The 26,958-nt window shown below is 40.6% G+C and overlaps 2 protein-coding genes across 2 annotated transcripts; one reads left to right on the forward strand and one right to left on the reverse strand.

The window, feature by feature from the left end:
* Positions 1-539: 539 nt before the first annotated feature.
* Positions 540-3,546, forward strand: LOC107768025 (uncharacterized). The gene is made up of 2 exons (XM_075218643.1): positions 540-1,935; positions 2,036-3,546. The coding sequence occupies exons 1-2, from the start codon at positions 540-542 to the stop codon at positions 3,544-3,546; spliced, it is 2,907 nt and encodes a 968-aa protein (XP_075074744.1).
* Positions 3,547-3,949: 403 nt separating this feature from the next.
* LOC107768023 (uncharacterized) lies at positions 3,950-10,445 on the reverse strand. The gene is made up of 5 exons (XM_075217660.1): positions 9,785-10,445; positions 8,784-8,901; positions 7,208-7,560; positions 6,073-6,171; positions 3,950-5,569 (listed from the first exon to the last, which is right to left on the reverse strand). Exons 1-5 carry the CDS (start codon positions 10,363-10,365, stop codon positions 4,387-4,389), a joined length of 2,334 nt encoding a protein of 777 aa, XP_075073761.1. The 5' UTR covers positions 10,366-10,445; the 3' UTR covers positions 3,950-4,386.
* Positions 10,446-26,958: the final 16,513 nt, after the last annotated feature.

Below are 26,958 nucleotides of genomic sequence, written 5' to 3' on the forward strand. Positions count from 1 at the left end.
CTCCCATGCATGTTAAAGACTTAGCATTTTGAATCTTCAGATAAATCAAGAGTTTACGCGTCTTCCAAATTCACGAATAAATTTCATTTATCAGTAAGTTAAATTAATCAAAATAATGTTGAACTAGTGGCCAGAAATAGTGCATGCCTTCTCGACTTGACAACTATGTTGTGCGGACTCTTCAAAATATTGTTGCACTATTTTTGGAGGATCCGACACGCACCCGGCATCATTTTTGAAGAATCCCAGGAACATAGCTAGGGAATGAACTAAGCATAATAAATACATCTCAAATTTTGAGAGTGACATTGTTGCGATTATTATTCCGTTCGAGCCGTGAAAACAATCTTTTGAAGAAATGCAGGGTAAGGCTGCGTACAATAGACCTTTGTGGTCCGGTCCTTCCCCGAACCCCGCGCATAGCGGGAGCTTAGTGCACCAGGCTGCCCTTTTGTCTTTCCATATAAACAGACCCCAAAAACAAAAGGCAATATACTTTGAACTTACCATCTCTATTAGAATAATAAGTTTATCTCAAAATGGCATTTTGGCAACTTTTAGTTGCCATACTTGTTTTCTTTCTTCAATCCATTCCTCTACTTGTACCAGCTGAAGCCACTAAAGCTGCATCTTTACCACTCAAAAACACTATCGAAATCAAAGTGAGATGTGTTGAGAGTGAGAGGAAAGCTCTTTTAACATTCAAACAGAAGCTCATAGATCCATCTGACCGACTGGCTTCTTGGGTTGGCACAGAATGCTGCAACTGGAAAGGTGTTTTCTGTGACAAACAAACTGGTAATGTCATTAGTCTTGATCTCAATGATAAATCAGGCAATTGCATTAGGAAGAAAAAGGGCTATTTTATTTCTGGAAATTCATCATCATGTTTGGGTGGCAACATAAGTCCTGCATTACAAGACTTGCAACACTTGGAATATTTAGACTTTGGTGGCAATGATTTCCAAGGACTTTCCACTCCCAGTTTCTTGGGTTCTCTTGAAAATTTACAATATCTTAACCTCAGTCATTCATCCCTTATTGGTATTCCTCCTTCATTTGGAAATTTATCAAGTTTGCGCTATTTAGACCTTTATGCATATTCGTATCCTTACGATACTGTTGACAGTAGTTGGATCAAAGATTTGAGTTGGGTTTCAGGTCTGTCTTCTTTGAGTTATCTTGATCTTTCTTTTATAGACCTTTCTTTGGCAACAAACTGGCTTGAGGATTTTAATAAGCTGCCATCTTTAGTGACACTACGTTTGCAAAATAGTAGTCTTAACTATCTCCCTTATTCCTTCCCCAACTGGAATATGACTTCTCTTTCTCATCTCTCCCTTTCACAGAATAAGTTTGTTAATGCTGTGTTGCCTAAATGGTTGTCTAATGCTACCGCGATTGAGACACTTTATGTTAGATACAATGACATTGAAGGCTCCATATCAAATGTTGAGTGGGGTAAACTCTGTAATCTGAGGGAGTTGTATCTAATGCACAATAAACTTAACGGAGACATTAGTCGAGTAGTGGAAGGATTGTCCAGCTGCAGCAACACAACCATAGAGGTCATACGTCTTGGGGATAACGTGTTGACAGGACAACTGCCAAATTCGTTAGGCTATTTGAAGAAGTTAAGGATTCTTACTATTTCTATTAACCCGATATCAGGCACGATTCCAACATCTATTGAACAGCTTTCGCGGTTGGAAAGTTTGCACTTGGGAGAGAATCAGTTAAAGGGAGCCATACCTGAGAGTATTTTTAGTTTTTCTGGACTAACTGAGTTGCGCCTTGCAACAAACGCTTTAGAAGGAAATCTTTCACAAAATCACTTTGCAAAACTCCATCAACTGAAACTTTTATCTTTATCATGTGGAAAAAGATTTGCAGTCAACTTGACCGATGAATGGGTTCCTCCATTTAGCCTCACCAGTATCGAGCTTAGAAGTTGCAATTTGGGTCCCAAGTTCCCGACATGGTTGGAAACTCAAAAGCAACTTGAGTTTGTTGTTCTCTAATAACTCCATTTCAGATCCTATACCTCCTTGGCTTTGGACTCTGTGCTCACAATTGCAATGGCTCGATCTATCGGATAATCAGATTGGTGGAACTCTTCCTAGGTCAGTAAATTTTCCAACAATCTCAAGCTGGACAGTACTGGATTTCTATTTCAGTTACTATTATGGTGTTGTGGTGGACTTAAGCTCCAATCAATTCCATGGTTTGTTACCTCTTTGGCCAAATGTGACACATTTGAATCTTGCAAACAACTTGTTTTCAGGATCTATCCCCTTAAACATTGGTCACGTGATGAAAAAACTCAAGGTCTTAGATCTTTCGGGAAATGCTTTTACTGGATCTATACCATATTCCATAGCTAGAGTGAAGCGGCTATCGAGATTGGACCTTACAGACAATCATTTGTCTGGAAAGATCCCTGATTGGTGGTATGATTTGCAACAACTTCAGGTCATAGATTTGTCAGGAAACAATCTTTCAGGTAGTATTCCTCCTTCAATATGTTCACCACCTTCACTTTTTTGGTTGAGATTGAGTCGCAATAACCTTTCTGGAGAATTTCCAAAATCGTTAAGCAATTGCAAAAGCTTGTTTACACTTGACATTGGAGAGAACAAAATCAATGGCACGATACCAGAGTGGTTCGGAAAAAGCCTATTATCTTTGCAAAAGCTTAGAATGAGTAGTAATATGATTCATGGAAACATTCCAGCACAACTATGCCAACTTTCTGGACTCCATATTCTTGATCTTTCACATAATAATTTGACAGGTTCTATTCCTTCCTGCCTGGGAAGCTTGAGAGCTCTTAAGTCTGTGAAATTTTACAAGTGGTTTCCCAACTATGGCTATTTCAACTATGTTTTTACACCCAAAATGAAGTTGGTTAAGAAAGGAACAACGATGACATACACCTTTACTTTAGATCAGGTGAATCTTATTGATCTTTCCTGCAACAATCTTCATGGTGAAATCCCGAATGAGATTACAGGTCTCTCAGCCTTGGGCACATTAAATTTATCTTGCAACCAATTATCAGGAAGAATTCCAGAGGACATAGGGAGCATGCAGAAATTGGAGACACTAGACATTTCCTCTAACAATCTTTCAGGTTCTATCCCAGTGAGCATGACTTTCATCACCTCATTGAGTCATCTTAACTTGTCATATAACAACCTGCATGGCCCTATACCAACAACATACCAATTCGGAACCTTTACTGATCCTTCATGTTTTGAAGGTAATCCAAAACTTTGTGGGAAACCATTGATTACAGAATGCTCTCCACCCGGGAAAAAAGGAACGAAAAAGATAATTGAAGACGGCGATTATGATGAGCATGAAATAAGGCTATGTTTTTTTGTGAGCGTGGCAGTGGGATTTGTTGTAGCGTTTTTGGCGACATTCAGCAGCTTAATGATAAAGAAGTCGTGGGGATACTGCTTCTTCCATTTCTTGGAGGAAGTTGGAGAAAGAATTATCAGGTGCTGTTCGGCTTTTATGAATTGCTTGAAAAGGATTTAGCGTCAGAAGGACTTAATTTCCATGGTATTTTTGCAACCAGCTAATAACTGTTTCTGCTATTATCTTTTTTTTTTTTTTTCTTGTTCTTGCTGTTTGATGTCTGTATTGTCTCTACAAGTTTGATTTTGTTGTAGTGAAGATATGGCTGTGATTGTGTATATAAAATAAAAACGATGAGCTTTGTTATGTTCGAGTTTCTCTCTCTCTCTCTCTGTGTGTTTTAACTTGCACAAACACAATTTGCTTGAATAATGTAATATTACGTCATGTCCTTATCTGTCTTTTAAAATTTATAGTATATTATATTTTTTGAAGAAAATTGCTTATGAAAGATATCATAGGACTTAGGCAACCAGATAGATAAGAATTGCATTAATCAGGTGTAATTCTGGAGGATACTCTCTGCGTACGAACGGGGACTAATATCATTATATCAATACTTAGCAAATTATTGTTAACAGAAAAACTATCTATAGTTACAACGCGTAGATCTTATCATCAGCTGAACTAAATGAAAGAAGATTGAGGATACTGCAGCTTTGCCGGTCAAGCATAGGGTGGGTACAAGGAAGTTGTCGCCTGGGTATCATTTACTTGTTCCTGGTTAGCTTATCTGTATGAAGCTTCCGCCAGTCAACTTCGTATACACAGTCACTGAAACACTTCCTTCTAGCTCTCAAGCTTAAGTGACGATGGTTATTCAGAAGTTGGCATGATGTTTCTGACTTCTGGAAAGCCCTTCCTGAGGAGGAAATGAATCCCATTTCCACACTCGGAGACTCACAGTGCTATTCCTGCACAGCCAACCAACTCTTGAAATGATAAGCTGTATGTTGGGACTTATCGTACATTTATTCTAGGCCTCCTATGTCTTTCATCGTCTAAGTAACTATCTGATCGATCACCATAATTATTGTTTCTTCCTCGTTGCTGTTTATAAGATTCTTCACGCCCACGGCTTTTGTAATCATTATATCCATTATCTTGGCTTCTCCTGCTGCTGCCACGTGAGTCTCTGGAAGTTCTTTTCGAGTTATCCTTAAAAGAGGTTCTTTTGTCTCTCATCCTATCACCACGACCTTCAGATGAGTCCCATCTGCCATTTTGACCTGCCTTACCACCTCTTTGTCTATTTTTGTTAAATGACCTACCATTGTTGCTCTCCAAGTCAGAGGAGGGCTCATCTTCACTGTAGGAGCTGCTTCTCCTTCCAAAATCCCTTCTTGATCCCCATTTATTCCCTTTATTCTGCCGACTTGTAAAATCCTCATCATCGGAGTCAGAGCTGAGGCCATCATTCTCTGAGACAAAACTCATGGCACCTTTGTTCCTAGATCTTGGTTTAAAATAAGAAGCCTGATTAGATTTCCCATTAGTTTTAATTGGAAGGTCATCATCTGTGTCAAAATCCACTTCAGCATCCTCAGAACCACGAAAAGCCCCTTGCTGATGTCTCGATCTAAAATGTGCATCACTTGTGAGGGAACTGTTCCTACCACCAACAGGCAAAATGCTATCAGCATTATCAATGTCTTCAGATTCGGAGTTGACCTCAATATCCGAGAAATCTATTCGAGAACTTCTGTTTGTTCCATTACTCTCTATCTCATAACTGTCAACATCGTCGTCGTCTTCATCATCAAAATCGTTAAATCCTACCCCTGGTTTCCCAGGTGCAGGGTATTCAGTTTCATAACCTTTTGGAGGCCTGCTGCTCTTGTAGAAACCATCTTCATTGTCCCTAGAAGTATCTCTTTGTTCTCGCCTATCTAGGGGAAAGTCTTCATCCAATTTCTGAGAATCTGCATGCTCGAAGGTAGCAACGTCCGCGCCATCCGATTCATCATCATCAAAATCAAAATTCCATGCATTAGAAACATCTTGCCGGCGAGATACCTTGTCCATCTGCATCCTGGGTCCATGTTGCCTCTCCTGCTGTTGAGTGACCATATAGTCATCAGCTGGGCGCTTGCATTCACAATGAAAACACACCACATTTCTCCTATAATTCAAGAAATTGCACCTGCCAATTGATAAAAGGAAATAACCATTTTTGTCATTGCCACAAAAAGGGTAAACAAATATACAAGAAATATATTAGAAAGTGAAAGCTTCAGGTAAAAGAAGTCTTTCAACAAAGTTTTCCCAAACATTCACACAAATAGATATCTGCTAACTTCAACGAGCATGTAAACAAATGTACAAGTTTAATCGGGCATCCATGCAATCATAAACAGAATTTGCAGCTTGGTCCAGGCAGAAAGGAGATTAGCAGTTGTACAATGAAGAGACGACTAAAGTTGCTTCTTAGATGTCCTCCTCATCTGGATGAACTTGCTAAAGTAGCCACTGCTACTAGATTCAAGCCTCAACCTAGGCATCTATTATTATTTATTACGGTGCTTAAATAAATACAGCAAAAGTAAATGCCTGCCTAATTTAACATATTGCTGCAGAATTCAACAATATACTCATGTCAGAAGAAAATAGGAAGACTTAATAAGAAAAGGCAAAAAGAGGACATACTGGGGACATTCCCACTCTCCTGGAAGCAGCTGTCTCTTTGGCCGGTTGGCATCACATTGTAAGCATATGGTATTCTTCGCGAAATTCATGAAGTCACACCTGACAGTGTAGCTTGCTGTTAGCAATGTATCCACAGTAGCCAAAAGCAAAAAACGAAAGCGCTAAAGTTTATTGGAGCTTTAAGAGCAAAGTGCAATTAAAGTGTGGGCTTAGCGAAAAAAAGCGTCAATGAAGAAAATAAAAATAAAAATAAAAATAGAAATGTAATGCAAGAAAATATACCTATAAACACAAGTAATAGTTACTTGGACAAAAGAACGGAAAAACTACAATTAAGCTATACATATGTTGTTGCACACTTTAAAGACAGAACTCATCAGTGAAGGTGCCACGCGCCTTAGCACCTTCACGCCTACCCTAAAGTGCCAATTATGCAAGGTGAAGCGCACAACCTGGGCTTCACCAAGCTTTAGGACTTAAGCACGCTTTAAGTGAGTCTTTAACAACACTGAATGTATCAACTCTAGATTTGAGAATTATGTTCAATTTTTTTTCTTCCTGACTCTATAAGTTCATAACAACCGGTTGTTCAGAAAAAAGTTCATAACAACCTAAACTACAGGATCAACTACAAGGGTAAAGAGTGAACTAAGAAAGATGATAAACAATTTATCACCATGCAGTTAATCCCATTCAAGGTGAAGCCTTGCATTGCTTTGTAGATTGCCAAAGAAGATTGTCAAAGGCTCATTTGAGGCGCGCTTTAGCCCTGAAGCTCGGAGAATCTCAAGGCAGGCGCTTCGCTTCACTTAGGATGCGCTTTAATGCAGGCAAGACACTAAGGCATGTACCTCATTGTTGATAAGTTCCATCTTGAATAGAGTGGTACTAAACAATAAATATGATTTGCAAAAAGATATATTAATTGTTAAGGAAATCATTATGAATGAAGTTATTATTCTTTTTCGTCTTAAGTACATGTTTTTGCTTTTTTCTTCGTTGCGCCTTTTTAACTAAAGCCCATATGTTCACTGCGCTTTGCGCTTAAAGTCCGATAGACCAGGAGCGCTTTTTAACGCTTTTCACTTTGACCATGATAGCAGACTTAGTGCAGAAGAAAAGAAATGAAACCTACTTTGGACACAGCCAATCTCCTTTTTTCATCTCAATGTCGTCACGTCCTACTCGTTTCTTCGGAGGGGGAGGTGGCTGCTTCACCTTTGGAGGTGGTTTTTTAAAAATTGGAGGTGGAAGATTTGGATCTATTGGAACAGCACTCAACTTGACTACTTCGTGAAGCAGTTTACGAACAACAGTCTTCACAGATTTCTTCTTCGTAAGGCTCTCATTAACAACGGATCCATTAATTGCATCAAAACCATAAGTCAGTAGGACACGCATGACATCAATTGTCCTTGCTTCATCCTCCTTATTGGTAAGTAAATATGCCCTTTCACAAGAACTCCTCAAATTGCAAGAACTGCAAACCTGATACAATCATGCGATAAGTTGGATTGGTCATTGAAAAATACAGCTAGCAAATGCCCAGATCCATAAACTCAATAAATCATGAATTCATCATTAGTGAATATTCACCTTGCGAAAGAATAATGTTCACCTACTTTAGCCTTTTTAAAGCTTCCCTACACTGATTCATGCCATGTTATGTCCTAATAAGGTGGTAATCTTCAGATGCTTAAAGAATGCAATGTCACGCACTCCCAAGTCCAAGACAAACATTACCAATAGTTCAGCTAATCTGAAACCATCTTTATATGTGAGTCAAGTGAAAAACTTGATTTTTCTTTACAAATCTTAAGCTAATATAATGTTGACTTGAGTAACCGCCTAGTATAAAAAGCTTAATCTGCTAGAAAATGAATGCTTTTATTTAGTTAATAGAAGATCCTTTGACGTGGCAGAAAACGCCCTTGCACATTTGAGGAATAACCTCTTGTTTCTAGTTTCTTTTTGGTGCAGCCATGAGGTTCCTATTGTATAGAAAATTGGGTGTTTCTTAGAGAACCAGTTTCGATAGAGGCTCTCTACCTTCTGGTATATTGCTTGTACATGGAACATTCCCATATTAATATAGTTATTTACTTTAAGGAAAAAAACAACCCCCTCGTGTCATGGGCCAAGAACGTGGAGATGTTTTGATGGAAGAAGGCAATGAGACTCAAATTCTAGACCTATGCCTACTACAATACTATATTAAATAGTGTGAACCCCTCAAGAATGAACACTATTGTTTAGTAAATTATGTCTCTAACGTATATACTTTCTTCATGTAAATTGCCACTCCATAGGCTGCTTACAAAGTATTACGGGTGACAGCTAGAGCCTGCTGCTTTCTAAAAACTATAGAAGCTTAAAATTCAACAACAAAATCTTGTGCTGCAAAGTTTCAAGTTTTATCACTTTCTGAAAGCAATGTACCAAGAGGAGATCTTAAAGCATTTCAATAACAAGAAGATTAAAATAGAAAATGTTTTTTCAGCAAATGCACGAAACGACAAGAACAGTGAACTTCCTCCATCACATGCCAAATCCTATCAAGACTTCACATATAGCAAGAAAATTAAATTGAGCGCACAACAAGAAGTAAATACAAGAAAATGGGAATGAAAAAAAAACAGATTTCTAGAAGAATCAATAACAGAACTTCTGATAAGGCATGAAAAACATTTTACAACAGAATCCAAACTTACATCTCCTTCGTCCAGATGGACGTGTTTCCTCAATAACTTGGCGGAAAAAACCACCTTCTTGTCTGCACTAGGACATCCATAACCAACCAAAATTTGGAGATCCTGTCTCGACAATGACCTGAAATCAATTAATCACTCTATGCATCAAGAGTTATTGTTTGTTACTAGAACATCGTGGTACTCTTTATAATCACTCCCCTTAATTCTTTACTTCAAATTTTGCCTCTAAATCCAGCGACACAGAGCTGAAAAATGTCACTGAAAGGTCTCACTTCATTGTCCTTTAACAAACAGCTAAACCCTAGAGCCCTAATTTGGAGGAGATGTCACCTCAATACCTGCTGAGCTCAAGCGTAGGCAGGGCCGACAAAAGGTGATGGTAATCAAATAAAAAGTCATCGCTTCCTTTTGGACAATAAACAAAAACAATCTACTCTGGTTAATTACCATATCAAATGCTTTTGAAAGAACAGTGAAAACTCACTGTGGGTCACTTGGCGGGCTGCCTAAACCTCCAACATGTAAGGAATCGATTCGCCATCTAGTAATCCCGTCCCCCATTTTCCCCTCTGCTTCCCGCTATGTATAATTATCATAAAAAAGAAAGGAACAGCGGAAACTGCATAAGTTAATTAACTAGACTCACAGCTTGCTATCAAAAAACAAAACAATTGTGTATATTCGCAACCAACTATGGATCTCATTCATCTATCACAACTTACAAGTACTTCTCACGGTATACTAATATAAGAAGAGAGCAAGAACTCTTCAATAGTAAGAGTCAATTAACTTACTAACATAGCTACCTAAGGTAAACTTGAAATAAAGGGAAAATATGAACACCATCATTTCTAAGCTTCACGACGATCGGCCAGTCAATACTATGACAACAAGTACAATGCAGCTCAATTGAATTCATCTAATTGCCAAAAGTTTAATCCGAGCATGCAAAAATGGGACGAAAAAATTATTAAAAAAGCGTTCCTTATTCAAAAGCAGACCTCAATATATCGAAACGATCTTTGCCAAAATTAAGAACAGCAGTCTGAACAGTCTTCCAATCCCTTGTAAAATCAAAACCCTCATCTTCAGCAACCTCAGCTACATTAAACCCCAAATCCTCAATCAATTTATCCTCGTCTTTTCTCTTATGATCAAAGTAATTTTGCTGAACCAAACGCTCCATTAACTCGATCCACTCGGGCCACGGATGCACCACTTCCACCTTCTTACTCATCAACCCACCACCAAACCCATCATTCTTCTCCATTTCCGATGACCCCACATCAGAAAAGTCCGAGCTTGGACCTACCGGCTCTTGGTTTTGGTCTTTGGGCTTTTTGGATTCACGCCAGGCCCGAATACGTTGAAGGGTTTGGTCCTTTTCCGCCCGTTCTTTTTCAATGGCGTCGATTTGGTCGAATACGAAGCTCATGCGAGCTGACAAAGAAGAAGGTTTAGAGGATGCGGTGGGGTTGGGGGTGGAATCTGAAGAGAAGGGTTTTGTTTGTGAGAAGGTAGTGATAAGATAGGGTTTATAGGATGAAGATAAGCGCCTGAGGAGAAGACGAGAGAGAACCATGGTCTTTTGTTTGGATTGCTAAACCCTCACTGACATTGGAGGAGGAGGGAAACCTTAAACCCTTGCAATAACTAAAATAAGTGAACACAATGTTGCTTTTACCTTTAAGCTTTCAATTTACTTGCGTTCACGTACCAGTAATTTTACCTCTGTAAATTTTAACATCCATGTTTTTTTTTCCTTTTTATTATGAGTCGGCCATAAATAATGGGTTTACACACTGCTTATGGGTTATCGATTTTCAAATGTGATTACTGTATGGGTCCAAATTTGGACGACCACGACTGTTGATGAGTACGACAAGTGACAAGATCCTCGTAGCTCGACATCCTGCAAGGGATGACAGACGAGCGAACAAGAGACTGTACGACCTTTGCAGTAGTGTAGGTCCATTCGGGGGCATTAGGAATATTCTTTCGAATATTTTCTATGATTTGTCTTTTAGGGCTTAGAAGTGGTTTGTCCCTTATATATATTGCGTAAAGACAACCTTGTAAGGGGCTTCTTCTGTATTTTTCCAACTAAGAACACTTGTTGTGATACTTGCTTACATAAGCAATTGATGTCATTATTGTTTGAGGATTCATCTTGATAAGGTCAAGAAATATAGCCTTCTGTGTTCACCTTGTGTTTCTTTGTTCTAGAGATTATTATAGTTAGCTAAGATTTACTCCTTCATTTCCTTAAACTGATTTATTCAAAAAGATCTCAATATCTTTTGAGGCAAACAACTTGGCGCCGTCTGTGGGGATTTCTATAGCTGAGATCTTAGTTTCGTCTAGATCCTTGAAAGAAATAATCACCTCTTCTTAGCCTCGCGAAGGCCAACAATGGCAAGAAAGGGAGAAGCAAGATTAAAGGCAATAGTAGGTGTCACGAACAACCTTCTGAATTCCCTCAATGAAGCCGGTAGGGAAGACAATGAAAACACAACGCCAAGTGCTACACCTGAGGGAGAGATCTCACCCCCCCCCTCCCGCACGAAGGCGTGACTATCTCGCGCGAGAGGGAAACCTCAACATCCGCAGCAAGAGAAGCACCACCGGCTGTGAAAAGGCTATTAGAAGAGTGGTTGACAAACACCTTGAGCAACATACTCGACAAACCCACTCAAAGGGATATCGGAGGCACAATACCCGCAGAAACCGCAACTATCGCCGATGAGCCAGAAACTCCACGCACAGGTAACACTCATATTATCATTGATGCAGGTAACGATGCACTTGCGGCCATCTTAAAGAAAATGGAAAAGATGGAGAGCGAGAACAAAACGCTCCGCGATCAGATGAAGGAGCATCAGAAAAGGGACAATAAAATACCAGGCGCTCCGAAGCTGCTACCAAAATGTGACGTAGGCCGGTTTGTCGAATAGCCATACAGTGAAGGGGCGGCTCCCCACTCTATTCCGAAAACCTTTAAAATGCCGCCATATTTGAAAATATATGATGGAACCACGGACTCGGAAGATCACTTAATCCACTACGTCACTGCAGTAAAAGGCAACGATCTATCGAAAGAACAAGTGTCATCTGTCGAGGTCACAAGATTATAGATGAAAAGGCCGAGGTGCAGGCCAAGTACAACCAGCTGCGCAAAAGGATTTGTGAGTATGAAAGTTAACACCGCGAGATACAAGAGTCCAACCAGAATCTGATTGAGGAATGGAAGGACATGGCTGTCAGTGCCAACAAGCGGCTATGATACTTGGAGCGAGGCATAGTAGAACGGGAGAGAAAATTTCTCAAGAGGGTTGAAGATTGTCAAAATGCTGAAGGGACCGAAGGCGGACATTTAGCCAGAGCATACCTGTTGCTGGGACTTCGCGAGTTGGGGAAGCTGTTCGACGGAGCCAAGGATGCCGAATCTGGGGAAGGTCCTTCTGGGACCAAGTAGATAGGAGTTTATCTTTTCGCTTTATAAATGTAATAAGGCCGATGGCCATTAGTGACTTTTATTTCCTGTTTATTTAGTGTCAGTTTGGGATTCGTCTTATTTTTTATCAATAAAATGAGGCATTTAGCATTCTAAGTTCTCCAAACCAATTTGTCTATGGGCCTACCTCGAGCACAAAGAGGTTTCCAAATTAGGACACGATTTACATTCACGCACTATATGTTTAAATATTGCAATACTTTTTATGATCCTCACTAACTTGGTTACCTTTTTGTTTTTATTCATTGTTTTTGTTTTTATTATTCTCCTCCCCAAAAGGTTAGTTCGTGCACTCTGGCATCATCATCTTATTCCACGAGATCCAGGGGCCCTCCACCCACTCCTCCTCTTAGTCCTGTCAAAAACAAGAACAAAAGCAAAATGGAAGATCTAAACAACGTCAGGAAGGAGAATCCAACTAAACTAGTAGAGGCCACTAATGGCCATGGTATTTAGGTTCCTAAGAAGAATGTGTCACAACTGGAACAGAAGTTGCTGAAATTCCAAGAAGAGCTCGATCAGGTTCGGAATCTGGCAAACCTGTCATTTTCCCTCAGCACCCCAGATATCAACTTTCCCAACACTCAAAACCCTACACCTCCTCAAAATATCCCAAAGCAACAGAATCATCCCGCTCCGCACCATCACACTATTCCACCAAAGACTCAATGCAACACCTGTTATATCCCAAACAATACTCCACTACTCATCCTAGAACCTCATAAATCCACAAATGACCATTTCCACACCCACACACCAGGCCACCATAACACTCCTATCTATGTAGAGACCATGCCACGCTCCACCCAACCTATATCAAGCACACCTGAGTCTGATGAAAAGGATTTGCTTATCAGAAACCTAGCCGAGGAACTTAAGAGATTAACTAGTCGGATTCAGGGCGTTGAAGGAAGTAAAGGAATTGAGGGGCTGAACTATTAAGATCTTTGCATACAACCTGATGTCGAACTGCCCGAGGGGTACAAACCTCCTAAGTTCAAAATGTTTGATGGTACGGGTGATCCAAGGGTCCATCTTAGGACATACTGCGACAAGTTGGTTGGAGTAGGGAAAGACGAGAGAATCCGCATGAAGCTGTTCATGAGGAGTTTGAAAGGAGATGCGTTGTAATGGTACATCAGCCAAGATCCAAAGAAGTGATCAAGCTAGGTAGGCATGACATCCAACTTTATGGACAGGTTCAGGTTTGACACAGAGAATGCGCCAGATGTGTTCTATATACAGAATCTAAAGAAGAAGCCCACAGAGACGTTTCGCGAGTATGCTACTCACTGGAGGTCCGAAGCTGCTAAGGTCAGACATGCCTTAGAAGAGGAGAAAATGAACAAATTCTTTGTCCGGGCTCAAGACCAGAAGTATTATGAATGACTGATGATGATCGAGAACCACAAATTTTCTGACATTATCAAACCAGGCGAAAGAATTGAAGAGGGTATCAAAAGCGGTATGGTTACGAAGCCAACCCCAAATTACCAAGCACCTTCACCCTCATACCAAGCTCCACCACCAACTTATCAGTCACCTCCACCTCTTACATATTAGCCAACTTCACCCAGATACTCTCAACCCGCACATGTTTACCAAACCTATAATGCTCAACCATCCTACTATCAATTATCTCCTGCACGCCAAAACTTCCCTAGACCTCGACCTAATTTTGATCGCAGACCTCCAAAATAATATACAGTCATCGCCGAACCTATTGTCCAGTTGTATGAGAGACTCAAAGCTACTGGTTATGTCACCCTCATCCCTACTGCGACCCCTGAGAACCCTTCTCAATGGGTTAATCAAAACAAATCATGTGCATACCACTCCGGTATGAAAGGGCACACCATCAATGAGTGTCGTTCTTTGAAAAACAAGATCTAGTATTTAATTGATTACAAGATTATTGTGGCAAAGGAACCTGCTCCAAATGTCCGCAACAAGCCTCTGCCAGATTATAAGGGTGGAGGTATCCACATGATTGAAATAGAAGATGACTGTGATCCCGAGGGACCAATCGGATTGATCGCAGAAGGTGATGACCCAAAGAAGCCAATAATTACTCTCATCCCAATCATAGTCCAGATTCAACCGTCTGAGGACGCTGAGGTGAATATGTCTATATCACTTGAGTTTCAAGCAACATCATCCGCAAAGGCACCAGCACCAATTGAGGTCGAATTCGTGTCTTTGGCAAATGTACCCGCACCATTTGAGGTTGCAGTTTTTCCACCCAAGGCACATGCTCCGTTCGGAGTAAGGATATCCATGCCGATCCCAGTGGAAATGTTTACCATGACATCGTTCCATACAAAGGTTGTACCTTGGGACTATACAGCCGAAGCGAGAAGGAAAGACAAGGTCAGGTTCAAAGAGACTGTTGCAGCGCAGGGTATGACAAGAATTGGTAGAGTCTATACCCCTGAACATCTAGCTGAGTCAAGCAAGTAGGCCTCCAACCAGCCACCCATCATTGAGACAGGTCCAGACGACCTTTGGAGGAAAATACAGGCCAAGGAGTATTCGGTCATTGACCAGTTAAACAAGACGCCAGCATAAATATCCATCCTCTCCTTGCTGCAAAACTCTGAGGCACACAAGAATGCTTTTTAAAGGTGCTGAGTGAAGCATACGTACCAAGCAACATCACTGGCGGGGAAATGGCTAACATGGTAGGACACGTGCTGGAGAGCCATAAGATCACCTTTCATGAGGACGAGCTGCCACCTGAAGGGTTAGGGCACAACAAAGCGTTGCACATCACCGTGCAATGCGAGGACTATTTCATCACCAAAATCCTGATCGACGGAGGTTCCAGTCTCAACATTTGTCCGCTGGTAACACTCAAGAGGTTGGGTAAAGGACTACACGAGATAAAAGATGGAGCTATCAATGTGAAAGCTTTCGATGGTTCTCAGAGGTCCACCATTGGTGAGATTGTTCTATGCTTGCAAATGGAACCAACATGGTTCGATGTCGATTTCCAGGTGATAGATGTGCCAGCATCTTACAACCTGCTGTTGGGACGGCCATGGATTCATGCTGCTGGGGCTGTAGCATCAACACTGCATCAGGCAGTAAAATTCAAATGGAACCACCAGGAAGTGATCATTCAATGCGATGGTAGCAACCTTATATACAGTCGTCAGACCATTCCGGCGACCAAAGGAAGAAGGAAGCTGGGTGGAGAGACTTACCACCATATTGAATAGGTCAACGCTATCGGCGTGGGATAACAAAATTGAGAGTATACTGAATTGGAGCGGGTACGAACCCGGCAAGGGCTTGGCAGGAACCTCCAAGGAATCTCTAAGACCATAAAACTCAAGAAGCGTGGCACTACTTTCGGTCTGGGATATGATTACACCTGGGAAGAATTCAACAATTGGTCGCCACCATAGCGCGGTCCTTACTACCCAGTGGAGCAGCCAATACCATGTCTGGAGCAGATTTTTCAACAAGCTGACATTGTTTATGGGTCAGGCGAAGAAGAAGCACTTGCAGTGGTGAAGAACTTGTTCCTAGAAGACAATGACATGGATTGTTGTGTTGTTCTCGAGGAGGAGGGGGAGGAAGGCCCTTCCATATAGGCTGTGAGCAGAGGGGCATGCCTTAATAATTGGACCATTAGGACAACTAGAGCCCGACGAGCCTCGGGGCAATGCTAAAACAAGCATCATGCACTATTTTTATTTACTAAATGATTTTCTTTTCGCATTTTCAATTCCCGCAATAAGATCTTCAATGTTCAAAACAGTTATGCAATTTATCAAAGCATTTTGACTTTTCTTATGAATCAACACTCATTATCATTTTCTCTTATTACTTTACTTATACAACATTACTATTACTTATCTTGATGAACCAATGACTGTGACATGCAATGAAATAACGCAACAAACGGACATGGATTCAGAGGAAGATGACATACCTGACGAGATTGTCAAAGAGGTTGAGAACTTTGAGAATAGACCTAAGTCCAACCTGGACGAGACCAAAATTGTCAACTTGGGAGATGCAGAAAATGCCAAAGAAACGCGAATCAGTATTCACCTATCGCCATCGGAGAAGAAAGAATACGCAGAATTTCTAAAGGAGTATGAGGACATATTCGCCTGGTCGTATGACGACATGACTGATCTGAGTATGTCTATTATGGATCACAAACTGCCAATCGATCCAATGTGTCCACCAGTAAAGCAAAAGCTCAGAAAGTTCAAGCCTGATATGAGTTTGAAAATCAAGGAAGAAGTCACCAAGCAGATCAACGTTAAGGTTCTCAGGGTAGTAGAATACCCGACATGGTTAGCCAACATTGTGCCAGTGCCAAAGAAGGATGGGAAGGTCAGAGTCTATGTCAACTACCGGGATCTCAACCTGGCCAGTCCGAAAGATGACTTCCCTTTGCCAAATATATGCATCCTGATTGACAACTACGCCAAGCATGAGCTACAATCATTCGTAGATTGCTTCGCTGGGTATCATCAAATCTAGATGAATGAGAAAAATGATAGAGAATCACAGACAGTGGCACGAGAAGTTATCATTTGCTCTTCTAGGGTATCGTACCATAGTCCTTACATCAACCGGGGTAACCCCCTATATGCTGGTTTACGGTACAGAGACTGTCATTCCCACTGAGGTAGAAATCCCTTCCCTAAGGATCATACAAGAAGTTGAGCTCGACGACGCAGAGTAGGTAAAAGTCGTTTTGAGCAACTAGCCCTTATAGACGGGAAAAGAATGTATGTGGTTTGTCATGGTCAACTCTATCAGAACAGAATGTCCAGAGTCTTCAACAAAAGAGTCAAACCAAGGCAGTTCACACCGGGGCAGCTGGTGTTAAAGAAAATTTTTCCGCATCAAGATGAAACTAAGGGGAAGTTCTCTCACAACTGGCAGGGTCCATACATGGTTTACCAGGTTCTGACAGGAGGAGCTCTCATACTTGTAGAAATGGACGGAGAAGTCTGGCCAAAGCCGATTAATTCAGATGTAGTCAAGCGTTACTATGTGTCATCTTTATGCTTCCCTTATATGATGTAAATTGAACTATGCCTGACCTGATTCCCATTTAAGAGAGGATACGTAGGCAGCCCTATGGGTTCGGTCACAATTCAATAAAAATTTCATTTCCCCTCGCAATTGGAAACTAGGGCAGAATTTTGAGGAGGACCCTTAAAATTCCGAAGTAATTTCAATCGATCATCGCACGAGCAACAGTCAAAAGCATCAACCCATTAAACTGGGGCAGAATTTTGAGGAGGACCCTCAAAATTCCGTAGCAAAAGAGGATGTAATGTCCCAAACCATGTCACAGTCATCGGTTCATCTAAAAACCATTTTTAATTATACACTTATGTCATACTTTTACAAAAATCATTGCATGTTTATTATCGAAACTGCTTTGTTTAGCAATGCTACCCCAATGATATAGATTGTATCACCAGATTAGAGCCGAACGAGTCAAGTAAAGCCAACAGGGATACGAACTAACCTTCCCTCTTGCAAAACTCATGATTTTTCTTTGGATGCAGGCACTAGGATTGTGAAATCATTAAACTTACTATATGCCCACGGAACAAACATTGTTCAAGAATACAACTCTCTGAACCGTTGCACGTGCCAACATTTGCTATCAGCACACACGAGAAATGCTTCGTAGTCACAATGCTCCCAGTAATCACAATACCACAATCTACCATCAGCTAAGGAAACTCTACTGCCATTTGTTACTTTATTTTTGTATAAGGTTACCATTCTGCCTTCCAATTTGCATAAGGCTACCATTCTGCCTTCCGAGACTAAACGTTGTCTCCATCTGCATTTGCATTGCATAAGGCTACTATTCTGCCTTCCAATTTGTATAAGGCTACCATTCTGCCTTCCGAGACTAAACGTTGTCTCCATCTGTATCTGCATTGCATAAGGCTACTATTCTGCCTTCCAATTTGCATAAGGTTACCATTCTGTCTTCCGAGACTAAACACTGTCTCCATCTGCATTTGCATTACATAAGGCTACTATTCTGCCTTCCAATTCGCATAAGGCTACCATTTTACCTTCCGAGGTTAAGCTCTACCTCCATCTGCATTCGCATCTTTGCATAAGGCTATCATTCTTCCTTCCGAGGCTAAGCTCTGCCTCCCATTTTCTTCGAAACTAAGCACTATCTCAAACACTATTTACCTCACTTCTCTTACGGGTTAAGCTTTAACCTTCAATTCACAAGACTAAGCTTTGTCTCGTCCGCATCATACTATTGCATCATTCATGGGTGAAATATCGCCAACTCATCCAAAGGCGTCATCGTTCGGAGGCACCATCTTCATAGCCCGAGAACACCATGTCATGGCCTGAGGATCTCTTTTAATCTTTTGCATATCATTATTCAAAGGCGTCATGGTTCAGAGGCACCATCCTTATAGCCCGAGAGCATCATTTCATGGCCTGCGATCATACGCTTCATGGCCCAGGACATCATGGTCTAAAGACGTCATCCTAACCGTCCAAAGACAACATTCATAGTCTAACGGGAATTTGCATCATGTTTAAATTTATGCACAGAATACGCTTGTATTGCTTCTATTTGCAGGTAAGCCGGCGAGCAACGGCCAACCCGGCAGGAGCGATCCCGCTTCAGTTCCCTCAAGCCATATCAAACCTAACCATTTTCGTAAATCAGTCCACTCACCAAGCCTTGGATATTGCGTCCGTTCTTGAAAAGTCTCCATCGGCATACTCCGCCGACGGATCCTGAACTACATTCGGACTGATTCCTGTAAAACCAGAGATATGTAGGCAGCTCAGAAGCTAGGGTGTGGCCTAAACCTCTTCAAATCATTTCGCTCGGTCAAAATTGGTCATCATATCTTTACCCGACAACTCTTTCATCCTTCCCGGGTAAAGAGGGGCAGCTGTTGATACCTAATTTTCCCTATATATTTTTAATATTCAAAATAGCTCCAAAATAGCGTATAAATGCATACATAAGCATGTCCAAATGTTTTATTATTTTTCCATAACTTTTAAAAGGTTTTTAAATCAATCTATTTCCCTTTTTCATCCATAAAATCCCAATAATTATGTCCAAAATTATTATTTTTGATGATTCATTTATTGGATCTTTATATTTATGCCAAAATATGGCTAGGTTAATTTTTACATATTTTTACAATTTTGTTTAGTATTTTTTAAAGCTAATTGTATATAATTACAATATTAGCCTTTTTAAGATTTAATTGTGTTTTATATCCATAAAATTAAGCCCTATATTCTTAAATTGTTATTTACATGCTTTGAATCATTTTAGTGCTTTCAATTTATTCTCAAAAATTTATTTACTATTTTTTATAATTTAAAAAGGGGAAAATTGGCTATTTAAATAACAGCCCATTTGTATTTAATTTTTATCCTAAATTTAACCCCAAATCAAACCCAATTTCCCCTGCCCAATTTCAATTAAACTCGATCCCAACCCAATTTCAACCAACCCAAACCCGGATTCCCCACTTACCCTTTTAATCTAGGTCGTTGATCATTCAGATCAACGACCACCATTCACCCTTCCATAATTAAACCCAAAAGACCCCTTAACCTAATTCACTTTTCACTAAACGTCGCTCTTGAATCCCTATCATCTCAATTCTCTCTACAGCCTCACATAAATCCTAGCCGCCGCCGCCCAATTCCACCCTAATTCCTTGCAATCCCTACCTAATCCATGGATTACCATGGCTGCTTGAGAGGTATATCGGCCTCTTATGGATCCTGGGTGTTTGTTTCTGTGATTTCATGGTTTGAGATCTGGTCCAGTCCTTGCTCAACCGCTATCTCTGGTCTTTTTTCGGCCACCTTTGGCCGTTCAAGACAGATCCACGGCTTTTCTGGCTAGATCGGTAACTTTTAAAGTCTTTCTCACTTTTTCGGGTTCTTTGAAACCCTAGTTTTAAGGTCTTTTGAAATTCTTTCAGATCTATCTTAGATTTGTGCTTATTATGAACTTCTCAAGTGTTTTCTCTAAGGTTCTTCGATTTTCATTCAAAATGACTCTTCATTTTTCAATGATTAGGGTTTCCTAAAACTTTTTTTAAAGATCTCTCCTTCGATCTTCAGCATAGTTTATGATTTTTCTATGTTCAAACGACTTGTTTATGCTTTCCTTCTACCTGATTCAGCATATTGAAAACCCTAGCTCTTTTTGGTCTTATCCGAGTTCTGAAATTGTCCTTGTTTGTTTGAATGTGTACTTGTTCGATTAAGTTCTTTGTTTCTGCCTCTCTTTTCCTTGTTTGACTTATCTGATTCTGAGTTCTTGTCATCTCTTAAACTCGACTACTGTTGAAGCCCTAATTTCTTAAAAGAGTTTTCCTCGCTTATTACTATGAGTTTGAAGGTCTTTACTTGTTTCTGACTTTCTTACCTATTACTATGTTTTTCTTCACTTTTGATTCTATGTGACTACTTGACCTTGTTGACTACTGTGCTTCGAGTAGATTTCTTTTACTACTGAATCCTAGCTTATTCCTGCTACTGTTGTATGTTTGTGTTGTTTCTTTTGCCAATGTGTTTGGCCTTGCATGTCTGATACTTTTGTTCATTCTATTTATATGTTGAAGTGCAGAATCATGTTTCTTTCTTGATTGATCTTGATTTCCTCAATCTCACGACTGATTGCAAAGGGTTCCCTTATAAACCCTAATTTTTTTACTCATTTGTTTAACATTAATTAATTCCTTTCTTTTACTATGATGTTTGATCGTGCTGAACCCTTTCCCAAAACTAAGCATATTTTGTACTTAGTCTCAATTATTTACTTCATACTTTTATTGCCCCCTTATATGGCAATAATCAATCTGTCCCAAACTGATTTCTTTCGTTAATTAACCTTGTTAGTATCCGTTAAGCAATGATTCCTTAATTAAAGGGAATCACTTGTGTTAATTGATTCTGATTGTGATTATTTTCATGTGTGTTAAGACTTTACTTATTACCTTATTCTTCACTCATTTTCAAAACTATAAATACCCTACCCTCTCTTCTTTAAAAAAGACAGAACAATTTGAGTTCAGAACACACACTTACACTCAAAAACTCTCTCCTTCTTTACCACTACTTGTGTTATTGCTTTGTCTAGCCGGCTGAAAGTCAAGGCTAGACTGTGGGATCTTGCTTGCTTTACCTTTCTGCACTTTGCTTCTCTACTGGTATGTCCTAGTTAATTTTTAAGCCCCAAAAACAACATGCTTCTTTAGTTGCTTCAGTTTCTTTCACTCTTGCCTACTTCTGCTCATGTTTCTGCAGTCAAGTTACATTATCATGCTGTAATATGTTCCCTTTTCCCTTAGATTAATGTTTCCATCTATGCGTGTTTTAAAGCATATTCTGTCTTATTAACCCCAAACCCCTATATCCCCTCTATGTGTTTGTGTTCCTTTGACTGGTTTGTGGTCATGCCAAAATCAGCTATTGTTGTGCATGGCTAAACCAGACCCCTGCTGGGTTCATGTGCTTACAGACAAATGTATCCCTAAAACCCCTAGACCCCTTTGAATGACTACTGAGTAGTTTTGAGTTTTACTACTACTACTACTGATTTAAATCGCTTCTGTCACAAATTCCACACTGCACTCATTTTATTTGGTTATGTAAATTTAGGTGTGAGCACTGCCCGGGATCCCTTGAGGTCCTTAGGGAACTCTGACACACCCAGGTATGAGAAAAGGCTTTGAAATACTGGCATTGAAGTGGTTCATTACATAACTCAGAGAGGAAGTCAAGATCAAGCTTCCTTTGGTTGTAATTTCTTATTTCTGCACTTCTTTTGTAATTCAATCATTTGGTCTGTAATAATTTGTAAACAATTATGGGGTGATTAGTGAAAAAGGGTGGGTAGTTGTATATAGTGGCTAAATTGGGTAGATAACATGCCTATATGGTCTATTTTGAATATGGTCTGTTAGATAACATGCCTATAGGATCTGCTTTGGTTTAAAATAAATTCTGCATGTTTTACTTTCACAATTAGAAACCATGTCTATAGGGTCTAAATGGCTTTAACAGTAGAGATCATGCCTATAGGGTTAAAAATCCGCTTTATAATTAGATATCATGCCTATAGGATGTAAAGTAATTGAAGTTCAATTTTTCATTACAGCATGTATCCAGATTCGTTTCCCTTAGAGATCATGCCTATAAGTCCAAAGTCAGCTTTTAATAATTAGATACCATGCATATAGATTTAAAATCAACTGTAATAAAAATCATGCCTATAAAGTCTAAAACTAGTTTAGTTAAAAATCAGTTTGACTCGTGCCTGTCTGAATCAGATTAAATAACCTACTCTTTTCGTGTTAATCAATATCATTAGAAAGCATGCCTATAAGATCCAAATTGCATGTTTAAAATTAACCACTGCTCTACTACATTCTTAATCAATATAGATATCATGCTCATAGGACACCACCATTACTCCTAGGCAAGCCTTAGGTAATTACTTAAATAAAATTGGAACTGCCTTTGTTAATTACCAACCGCTACAACCAATAGGCAGGCCTGATTCGGACTTCTTTTCTGAGTTATACAATGAATCTGGTTCAGACTCAAACTTTGCTTTAGGATTTTTTAATTCAGACCTTAACTGTGTTTAAGTCATGCTATTTATATGAATTGTTTACGGAGGTATATATGAGCCCTCTAATTGTTTATATGTTCCCCTCAAAATGCAGTCCTACGTGTTTTGTATGTCGCCTTAGCCTTTTACCTTTAAACCTAAGAGTCAGCCTAAAATCCTCCCTCTTATAAGAATAATAGTCCTAAATTCCTCCGAGACTGATAGAATGGGACGGGTAATAACATGCAATAGAGGTCGAGACCAATCCACGTTTTAATACCTTAACGGGGTGAGAAGGGTAGATATAGATATGATGACCGGAGCACTAATACCACGTGTATCCCCTCTTCTGAGGAGTGTCATACCGGGTGTTGCATTGAGGTGATCCATATTATAAACAAACCTAGGACCCCCTTTTATTTTTTACAGGCATGTCTAGCTTATAACTCTTTTTCCAAAACCATGCCTTTTAATTGTTTGCACTTGTGTATTTAAACTTAAATCTCTTATTACTTGAGCCTTTCATTTGATTACTTGCTAATTGCACAAATTCACAAAAACTATCTGGCCGGGAACCATACTAGTGGATCTTGAGGGGTGCCTAACACCTTCCCCTTAGGATAATTTCAAGCTCTTACCCAATCTCTGGTTATCAAACCTAGTTGTAAATGAACTCTATGGGTGTCCTAATGCACCTTAAATCATTAGGTGGCGACTCTTCAAATACCCAATTCCCAAAAGGAACGAGTCATTATACCCCATGAATGTCAAAACCCGGACTGATCTCCGTTGGAAGGGGAAAAAGGGGGTGCGACAACGAAAAAGGCTTATGTCGGATGCAACCTCTCAGAACCAGGTAAGTTCCATGAGTTTTTAACTAACAATGCCGATTTGTTTGCCTTTTCCCATTCAGATATGCCGGTAATCCCAAGGGACATCGCTACACACAGGCTGAATGTTGACCCTCTTTACTCGCTAGTACGACAAATGAGGAGAAAATTCAATGCCGCCATCAATGAGGTAGTCAGCGAAGAAGTTGATAAGTTGCTTGCTAACGGTTCCATCTGAGAATCGAAATATCCTTAATGGGTCACCAATATGGTCATGGTAAAAAAAAGAACGGGAAGTGGCAGATGTGTGTTTACTTCACCGACCTGAACAAAACATGCCCGAAAAATTCCTTTCCGTTACCACATATCGACCAGCTCATCGATGCAACGGCGGGACACGAACTACTAAGCTTCTTAGACGTTTATTCTGGTTACAACCAAATTCTAATGGCTGAAGAAGACCGAGAAAAGACCACTTTCATCACTTACCAAAGAACGTGTTGCTACAAAGTCATACCGTTCGAAATCAAGAATGCAGGGGCGACGTATCAAAGGTTAGTCACCAAGATGTTCAAAGAATAACTCGATAAGACCATAGAGGTTTACAACGACGACATGCTAGTGAAGTCGAAAAAGAAAAAGGATCATATTGGTCATCTGAAGAAGCCTTCGAGATATTGAGGCGATACGGAATGAAACTGATTCCCGAAAAATGTGCCTTCAGCATAACCTCAGGAAAGTTCCTTGGTTTTCTAGTGTCACAAAGGGGTATCAAAGTCAACCCGGATCAGATCAGGGCCATTAAAGGAATATCGGAGATATTAGGAAAGACCACGGGCTATAGTGGAATTCAGAATGCGTCGACGCCTTAAGAAAATTGAAAGCGTATCTATCCTCGCCACCACTACTCGTCAAGGTAGACCCGGGTGAATGCCTACTGGTGTACCTAGCAGTCTCCGAAGTCGCGGTAAGTGTAGTCTTGATCCGCGAAAACAAAGGTACGCAATCTCTGATTTACTATATCAGCAAAACCTTAATTGATGCCAAAACAAGGTACCCTCACCTTGAGAAACTAGCTCTGGCATTAATCGTAGCTTCACAAAAGCTTAGACCATATTTTTAATGTCACCCCATAAAGGTGGTGACAACCTTCCCCCTTAGGGGAATCCTACACAAACCCGAGCTATCGGGTAGGTTGGCCAAATGGGCCATAGAATTAAGCGAGCATGATATAACATACCAACCGCGAACTGCTATAAAGTCACAGGTGCTCGCCGACTTCGTCGCGGATTTCAGCACGAAATTATTGCCTGTAGTAGAGCAGGAGGCACTCCGCGCATTCGCACATTCCGACCTTTAGGTCCTCTACACCAACGATGCATCTAATGCATCGGGATCGGGACTGGGACTCATCCTCGAGGTTCCTATGGGCGAAGTAATTCGCCAATCCATACAATGCCCCGAGATGACTAACAACAAGGCCGAGTATGAAGCTGTGATTGTAGGATTGAAATTAGCCCTCAAATATGGTGCTCGACGACTCGTCTTCCACTGCGACTCTCAACTTGTGGTGAACCAAGTCACTGGGACTTTTCGAATCAAAGAACAGAGACTACAAAAGTACCAGTCAGACATTCACAAGCTAATGCCAGAATTCGATGAATACCGCCTCGACCAGATACCTAGGACGCAGAATATCGAAGCGGATGATCTCGCCAAGCTAGCGACAACCACCAGAAATATCAACAAGGAAAACGTGGTCACTCTTCTCCATTCCTCAATAGACCAGGTCGAGGTACATTCTGTAAACCTAACATGGGACTGGCGAAACCGTATCATAACATATTTGCAGGATGGAATGCTCCCACAAGATAAAAAAAGAAGCTAGAAAGCTTCGAATACAGGCAGTCAGATACAACCTCGTAAATTGTGATCTTTACAAGAGAACGTTCAGCGGCCTCTGGCCAAGTGTCTTGGGCCATATCAAACAAGGCGAGTACTAGAAAAAGTACACGAGGGGCACTGCGGCGCCCATACGGGACACCGCACCCTCGTCCGATGCCTCATCCGCATAGGATACTACTGGCCTACCATGAAAAAAGAAGTTGTGGATTATGTCAGGAAGTGTGAACAATGTCAAAAGTACGCCCCTATGATACACCAAGTAGGGGAACTCCTGCATTCCGTCACTTTGCCATGGTCATTCATAAAGTGGGGGATGGATATTGTCGGACCCCTCCCGGTAGGACGAGGTAAGGTACGTTTCCTTTTGGTTTTAACTAACTATTTTTCTAAGTGGGTGGAAGCAGGTGCATACACTCAAATACGTGAGCAAGAAGTTATCGCGTTCATATGGAAAAATATAATATGCCGCTTCGGCATTCCCAAAATAATCAGCTGCGACAACGGACCTAAGTTCGTCGGAAAGAAAACGATCGAGTTTTCTGAAAAATGGCACATCAAGCGAATACTCTCCACACCATACCATCCCGTCGATAACGGCCAAGTCTAATCCTCCAATAAAGTGATACTGAATATATTGAAAAAGAAGCTCGAGGACGCCAAAGGGCTATGGCCGGAACTGTTGCCAGAAGTACTATCGGCATACCGCACTACGCCAAAGACCAGCACAGGCGAGACACCATATTCACTAGTCTACCGGACTGACACGGTTATACCCGTCGAAATTAGAGAAAATAGCATGAGATACTCCAATGAAAGCGGACCAAGCAACGACGAAAGTAGGCTACAAGATCTGGATGAAGTCGAAGAACGAAGAGATATGGCCCACGTAAGAATGGTAGCCCAAAAGCAACAAGCAGAAAGGTACTATAACAAGAAGGCCAAAGTACGACCGCTCAAGGTCGGAGAGTACATCCTCAAAGCTAAAACACAAGCAGCAAAACACTCTAATGAGGGAAAACTGGGAACAAATTGGGACGGGCCATACAAAATCACGGCGGCAGCAAACAAATGAGCATTCCAGTTAGAGACAATGGAAGGAAAACTACTTCAAAACAATTGGAATGTCGCCCATCTCAAATACTTCCACTTCTGAAAGGAGGCGCCACCTAAGTCGTACTCTTTTTCCCTCATCTAGGTTTTATCCCAATCGGGTTTTCTTGGTGAGGTTTTTAATAAAGCGACAAGGGGACGTCTCGAGGCCTGAAGTATTGTTCATTACCCCGCCCGCCGACGTGATCTCTAGGC

The sequence above is a fragment of the Nicotiana tabacum genome, chromosome 7 (genome assembly GCF_000715075.1).
Source record: "Nicotiana tabacum cultivar K326 chromosome 7, ASM71507v2, whole genome shotgun sequence".
NCBI classification, from domain to species: Eukaryota; Viridiplantae; Streptophyta; class Magnoliopsida; order Solanales; family Solanaceae; genus Nicotiana; species Nicotiana tabacum.

Coding starts and splice junctions, on each gene's coding strand:
- LOC107768025 (XM_075218643.1), top strand. CDS start 540: ATGGCATTTTGGCAACTTTTAGTTGCCATACTTGTTTTCTTTCTTCAA. Junction 1,936..2,035: donor TCCTCCATTTAGCCTCACCA/GTATCGAGCTTA, acceptor ACTCCATTTCAG/ATCCTATACCTCCTTGGCTT.
- LOC107768023 (XM_075217660.1), bottom strand. CDS start 10,365: ATGGTTCTCTCTCGTCTTCTCCTCAGGCGCTTATCTTCATCCTATAAA. Junction 8,902..9,784: donor GATCGTTTCGATATATTGAG/GTCTGCTTTTGA, acceptor AATTGATTTCAG/GTCATTGTCGAGACAGGATC. Junction 5,570..6,072: donor GGAGAGTGGGAATGTCCCCA/GTATGTCCTCTT, acceptor ATCAATTGGCAG/GTGCAATTTCTTGAATTATA.